Consider the following 7,542-nt stretch of genomic DNA (forward strand, 5'->3'; position numbering starts at 1 on the left):
CCTGCCCAAGGTGCTTGCAGGGGCACGATTTGATGGAAACAGTTTTTTTTTTTTAAAGATTTATTTATTTGTGCATACAGAACTGGGATACAGGCCAGAGGGTCAGAGGCGGCGAGAGGCTTCACCAGAGACAGAGTGGGGAGCAGGACAGGCAGATCGACGAAGTACACTGCTGAGGGGAGCAGTGGGCGGCCCAGGAGAGGTCTGCCGCGCCATGGGGTCACCTCCGGGGCAGGCGGGAATCGAACTCATGCGGATGCGGCTTTAGATTCTCAGTGCTTCAACCCGCTGCGCCACCAGGGAGGGCCGGAAACAGTTTTTAAGGAACAAATGTAAAGTTACTCTTAATCAGAAGAAGCCGCCAATGACCAGAGGGCTCTCCGAGTCAGTCCAGGGGACCCTTAAGGTCTGGGTGCTGTAAGGGACCCAGTTGGAGACAGAGGAGGCTTCCCCACAAAAGGGAGAATCCCTCCAAGGCAGGAAAAGCAGTGACGAGCTGGGTACTGTGAGCGCCCCAGTCCTGGGTGTGATACCAGAACTTTGCCGGGAGAACCAAAGGCAAGAGCCCCCCGCCAAGCCTGGAGGCTCCCTCCCACTACCCTTTCCGCTCCCAGATGATGACCAGGCAGGGAGGCCCTAGTGGCATGCAGGGGGAGGTGGCCTCGTGTTTGGAGGTGGCCCTTGGGGAAAGTCCAGAGGGGGACGTGGTGGACACAGAGTGGCCGCTGTGACGTCCAAGGTGCCGCATGAACCGAAGAGGCTCTGGGGAGGCAGACGATGTGGCTGTGCTGACCCCTGTGGACTTTTGGAGAAACAGAAGGAGGGAGGAAAAGGCGGGCATGGAGAACTTCGCAAACACATAGAGGCCAGCACCTTCTGGAAGGCAAAGTCCCCCATCTGGAGACCGAGACTGGCAGAGCTGCACTGGCCACCAGGTTTTTTATTAAAACTGAAAGAAAGGGCCCTCCCTGGTGACATAATGGGTTAAGCGCAGCACTATGAAGCTGTCTTCAGCCACCCCAGCATCAATCCCTCCCAACCAGGGAGCTGACCCACACGGTGAGGCAGAGCTCTCCTGTCTCTTCACTACTCCCCTCAGCAGTGTTTCAGTAGATCCATCCTGCTCCCCAGTATCTCTGGTGAATCCTCTCGTCCCCACACCTCTGGTCTGCACCCCACTTCTTGTATGCATAAATAACTTTTTTTTAAAACTAAAAAAAAAGTAATTTATAATTCCACATTTATTATGTTGGCTACAACATGATTATTCCATATCTGTACTTCAGTCCATTTCACCTTTTGTGGTGAAACGTTAAAATGTATATTTGTAGCAACGTTATTTACTGTATGAATAAACCTTATTTATTGGTGTGTGAATGGTTAAAGTTGTGTATAGTGTATCCCCCCTGAATCCCACACACCGTGGAATATTATGCAACCATTAAAATGAGGAAATCCTACCAATAATAGCACTTGAATAGCCCTTGAAGGCTTATATTACATGAAGTAAGACAGACAGAGGTAACTAAGTATTGTATGATCTGACTTATATGTGGAATCTGGGAAACAAAAAAAAGCCCAGGAGTATACAAAAAGAAATCATACTAGAGATGGAGGAGGGCAAGAGGGAATTGCTGGAAGGAGGCAAAAATGTGCAATCTCCAGCTAACATAAAAGAGTTGTAGTATGCCATGTCGATGATTGTCGTTAACAGTACTGAATGACGAGAAGCCAGCGGGGCAGACTATAGACAAACTAGCCAGTTTTGACCATAAATCTGAGACAAATAGCGGAAAAGGGGTAAGAAGGAGAGAAGGGATCAAAACAGGTGAGGGGCGAACACAAAGAGTGGAGAGGTGGAGCAGGGGGCGGGACTATGGTGTTGGGACAACTGTGAGAGTATGAGGGGAGAAATCAAATACTGTCCAAAAATGAGCCATGAAAGAAAACAAATACCTCAGGGTTTGCATAAAGATGCAATTATTTTTCTTTCTGCCCTTATTTTTTTTTTCACATTCTCTACACGAAGAGAAGGGTGTTAGCTGAAACTGCTGTGGTCATCCTTACACTATACGTCAATCAAAGCACCTTGCTGCCTGCCTTATATCTCTACAGTGATGCCTGTCAATTATTTCTCAATTATCTTTCACCCACTGGAGTATAACAAATAACAATAAATGTAAATCAGTCAAACCAACTGCTTTTTAAAAAGATTTATTTATTTATGCATTCAAGAACTGGGGTACTGCCAGAGGTGCCAGGGGTGTGAGGATTCACCAGTAACAGAGTGGGGGGCAGAACAAGCAGATTGACCGAAATACACTGCTGAGGGGAGCAGCGGAGGAGACAGGAGAGGTCTGCTGTGCCATGGTGGTCAGCTTCCTGAGCAGGGATCGAACTGGTGATGCAGTGGCTGTGGAGAGCTTCATAGTGTGGTTCTTCAACCTGTTGCACCACCAGGGATGGCCCCATCTTTTTTTTTTTTTTTTTTTTTTTATGATTTATTTATGCATACAGAACTGGAGTATAGGCCAATTTTTTTTTTTTAGTTTTTTTGAAGGACAGATTTACTAGAAATAGGAGAAGGGAAACAAAGAGCCATCGACGTGTCTGTATTTGCATGTCACAGACCACAGTCTTGGGACCAGAGCTGCCTACAACTACTCTTGATTCTTGTAACTAATACCTTAATTGTTAAAATAGGAAGGGGAAAGGAAAGACAGCCAGATGCAGGTACAGGTGTGCTATACTCCATATAGCACATTATATCCCTGCACAATTTAGTTATATAAAGAAAACTATCATCCTCACAAGGGCCCTTTCCCCTGGGAGTCCCAAAGTTGTGCAGCTTTTTCCTTCATAATTGTTTAAATCCCATCACACACCATGTGACATTACCTTAAAAGGACCAGAGTCTGGATAGAGCTGACTTGGTCACCGTTTATTGAAATGAAATTTAATGACTTAGTTCATACCAGTCACTCCTCTCCATGGAGTATTTGCAGTGACTGCAACCATTGGCAGGGGAAACACCCTAAGATTAAATGTAAATTAACTGATGTTGAAAATCTACACCACCACAATGGTCTTTTGTATACCCACCCTCATTTTCTAACTACATGCAATTCTGTAAATTATGTTGTATCTTCACAGTATGGAAACAGTGATGAATGGAAGGTAAATTTTCCAATGACACAGATGAATATATAGATGTATCCTGAAAATCAGCCTTCGGAGCTTCACGGTAATGACTTGTCCATCATTTCATACTTCAGGGATCTTGGAACACTTTGACCAGCACAGGAGGGAAAATTTCTCCTTGCTGTCTGTACACTCTTCCATGAATGGATTCCTGATTCAGACTCCACTTCAGGATTGCTTTTGCCTTCTTTTCAAGGAGCGTGGTAAGTTCTCACAGTCAATCCACTCTTCTAGTGAGGAATGAATTTATGCCAAAGCAGTGGGGATGCTTCTTCGTATGAGTCTTCGAGCTCACATCTTGCTATTGGAACTTTGTTTGCTGAGATGATCTAGTATCCGTGTGCAAAAAAAGTTTGTCGGCAATGAGTACATAGAAATTTATTAAATAGTATGCTTCTTTCTTTAAGCAGATGAGCTAAAACCTATGATGGCTGACATTGAGCGGTGCTAATTTCCTGCTGTTGACCATGTGCTGCCATTGAAGAGATAGCTAGCCAAGCAGGGTGAAGGGACACACACTCCAGAGGGATCTTCATGGCACTAGTCTGTGATGCTTAGTCCACTTTCACTAGCACTTCCCCTCAATCTCACCATTGCATTACTAGAAAATCTAGTATTTTTCTAGAAAATCTAACAAGGCAGTGGTTATGCAGGTGGTTCATGCAGGTAGGCATGAATTGTACCTGAAATACCTTGTGCTAGGTGGGGAATTCTAATTAAGCACACAAACTATTGAATTCTCCATTTTCTTAACTGCAGATTGTCTCTTATAATTGTTGTGCATACACTACTGTAACCCTCCTCTACTAATTCTATCTTATCTATCATCTGTCAATGTCTACTTTTCCATCTTTGAAACCAGTTGTACATGAGCAGTGAATTAAAGTTGTTAATCTCAGGAGAACTGCTAGTTTACATAGACCCTAACAATTTATATAATTGATATAATATTATGTTGATTATATTATGTTAATATAGGTGAGATATTGACAAGCAAGTTAAGCTCTAGACATGTAAGGTGATGTTTAGGGACTAGGAAGACAATGATAGGAAAGAGTGGTCACCAAAGAATGGATAACTTTCACAAGGGTTTGTCTGAAAGAGCAAAGATTCATGCTTGCTCATGAATAGATTTCCATATCAGAATCAACTCTAATCAACCGTAATCCATGAATTTTCTTTTTTATTTAATTTTTAATGTATTTATGACATAAACCTTAGTTTTTTGTTTTTTGTTTTTTTTTTTTTACAATTTATGATTTCCTGTGAAATTCCCTCTCCCAGTCCCCCGGGCACCATCACCATACTCCCTTGTGCTCTTCCCACTCCTTAGTTCTTCTCCCTCCTGCTCCCCTCCAGAGTGTCTCTGATCTATAGTCACCTGGTGATTTTGATTTTTACTTTATTATCATTTTTCCCCTGACTCTTTATTTGGCTCCTCCACACTCCTCCTATAAGTGAGACTATTTGATAGTTTTCTTTTTCCTTCTGGCTTATTTCACTGAGCATAATCCCTCCCAGCTCCATCCATGTTGCTGCAAAGGGCATGAGTTTATCCTTTTTGCCCAATCCATGAATTTACAGCCCTCCATGTCTCCATATGACAGTAACTGATCCAGCTCATTATTGACAGGAACCACAGTAAGATTGAATCTAATACCACTGGGGTACTTCAGTACAGGCTCAGAGCAGGCTGAAGAAAGAGAACTGTCTGTTCCTGGGGCTTCTTACACAGTGACTGACACAGTCATGAGGACAGAATGTGACAAACGGGGAGGACAGAGTATCTTAGTGCCCACAAAAAAGTCACATTTGAGAATAAGAGGACCAGGCTTCAAAACTCATCAGCCTGTGTTTATGACCCCAACTATGCTAGACCAACACAGAGACCATTATTCCAGCCTACTACTAATAATGATAATACTTATCTATACTCAGAATTGTATACTATATACTCAATTCTATACTCAACACTCACCTTGTGCTATTTTCATGCGTCATTTCTTTGGACTCTCACAATAATTCCAGTACCATTTGCTAATGGATAAAATGGGAATCATGGTAGTTAAGACCTATGCCTTTTAGGTAGTAAATGGTAGGGCCAAGAGATGAATGCATATGTGTTGTCAAAATCAAGGCTTCACATCCAGCGCCATGCCTTCTTTCCAGAGGTGAGTGGTGGTAAATGTACCTCAAATGTACCTCTAACACTGTATTTAACCCACAGTATATGCACTGTATTTACTTATGAGTTTCTCAACTAAATGACTCCATGTAATGAGTTTGGTACAATAGAAACATTTAAATGTACATTGCCTGGAATTACAATCAATTCAAATTCATTAATGGCATTAAGTTAGACTACTCTGAGTGTGTCTAACGTTTAATTTGTCTATTAATACCTTTGTACCTTTAAATAAACACTTAATCTCTCTGTTGCCAACTTCCAATAAATAAGTGAAATAAAATAATGAATACAAATGATGAGTGGATTAAACATATATTGTGTGTGTGTGCGCGCATGGATATGGATGCTTAGCACCTGGCACGTGGGCACACTAAAGGAGAAAGTCATTAGAAGACTCAAAAGTTCTGGTTTAGAAAATGGACTTATTCTAGACATGGGAAACTGGGCAACTCCTTCATCCTTCCTGGGGCTCCGTTTACTTATATATAAAACCAACAGGTTGGGAAGTCCACAATGACCCTTCTTCTTAAAAATACTATTAACATAACAATTAGTTAATTATAAAGGGTGTTCTCCTGCCCATGCTTGAGGCTGAAATATATTGACAAAGAAATTACTACCCTAATAACATAATGTTTGTCCATTTCAATTTATGTGCATTAATTTTTAATCAATATGTTCTTCTCTTTGCTACAGGGCATTTTGTGGTTCTCAGATCACATCCATGGAGAATAACACGGAGGTGACTGAATTCATCCTGGTTGGACTGACCAATGTCCCGCAGCTGCAGGTTCCTCTCTTTGTTATATTCACACTCATCTACCTCATCACTCTGATAGGAAACTTGGGGGTGGTCACATTGATTCTAACAGATTCCCGTCTCCACATCCCCATGTACTTCTTCCTCAGCAACCTCTCTCTGGTGGACTTTTGCTACTCTACAACAGTCACTCCCAAGGTCATCGCTGGATTCCTTATAGGCGACAAGGTCATCACCCACAATGCCTGTGCTGCTCAGATGTTCTTTTTTGCAGCTTTGGCCACTGTGGAAAATTACCTCTTGACAGCAATGGCCTATGACCGCTATGCAGCCGTGTGCAAACCCCTGCATTACACCACCATCATGACCACAAGTAAGTGTGCTCGTCTGGCCATAGGCTCTTATTTCTTTGGTATCCTGACCGCAGCTGTTCATGTAGGAGACACATTCTCTCTCTCCTTTTGCATGTCCAATGTGGTCCACCACTTTTTCTGTGATATTCCAGCAGTCATGAGTCTGACTTGCTCAAATAAACACTTCAGTGAAATGACTCTTGTTCTTCTTTCAAGCTTTCACATATTTTTTGCTCTTACTGTTATTTTGATTTCCTACACTTTCATATTTATCACCATTTTTAAGATGCACTCAGGTGGGGGTTATCAGAGGGCACTGTCTACCTGTGCCTCTCACCTCGTTGCAGTTTTTATTTTTTATGGGACTGTCATCATCATGTACTTACAGCCGAGTTCCAGTCATTCCATGGACACAGACAAAGTTGTATCGGTGTTCTATACTGTGCTTATCCCCATGCTGAACCCCCTGGTCTACAGCATGAGGAACAAAGATGTCAAGAATGCATTCAAGAAGTTTGTTGAGAAGGCAAAATATTTTCTAGTTTCTTAGTCTTTTAATAAGTAAAAATCACAATGTTATTTTGTCTCATAGATTCACTCCATCCCATTAGTCAATGCCCACGGCCATGTAGAACAATATAAAATACAAAATTATGTCTGATATTATCTCTTTCCTTAGCTTTGAAAGTGGTAAACATCCCCAGAACAGAAATATATAATTATACTGGTAAGATTTATTTAATGAATTATATGTTTTGGTCATATTTTATCTGTGTGTAAATAATTATTTATTTATACTATAACATCTATATATATTAAAGTTGCAGTTGTAACTGTATACCTTTTGTAAGAGAAAGTATGGTTGCATCATAATTTCTTAAAGATAATTTGCAGCCATATCAAATTAAAAGTGAGGAGGGGATAATAAGTCACTTGAACCTTAAGCTTATGACTACCAGCTCTTTAGCTTATACTAAAAATATCAAAAGAGACAGGCAGCTCAATGCATGATGGTGGAAGACTGGACTCGTTGGTGGTGG

At 41.7% G+C, this 7,542-nt stretch overlaps 1 protein-coding gene across 1 annotated transcript; it reads left to right on the top strand.

Annotated features, from left to right (window-relative positions):
- The first annotated feature begins 6,113 nt into the window (after nt 1-6,113).
- On the top strand, nt 6,114-7,052 carry LOC101623482 (olfactory receptor 5B3-like). Its single transcript, XM_004683443.1, has one exon. It carries the CDS (start codon nt 6,114-6,116, stop codon nt 7,050-7,052), a length of 939 nt encoding a protein of 312 aa, XP_004683500.1.
- The last annotated feature ends 490 nt before the right edge of the window (nt 7,053-7,542 follow it).

This window comes from Condylura cristata, unplaced genomic scaffold, assembly GCF_000260355.1.
Source record: "Condylura cristata isolate star-nosed mole 26May11 unplaced genomic scaffold, ConCri1.0 scaffold00015, whole genome shotgun sequence".
NCBI classification, from domain to species: domain Eukaryota; kingdom Metazoa; phylum Chordata; class Mammalia; order Eulipotyphla; family Talpidae; genus Condylura; species Condylura cristata.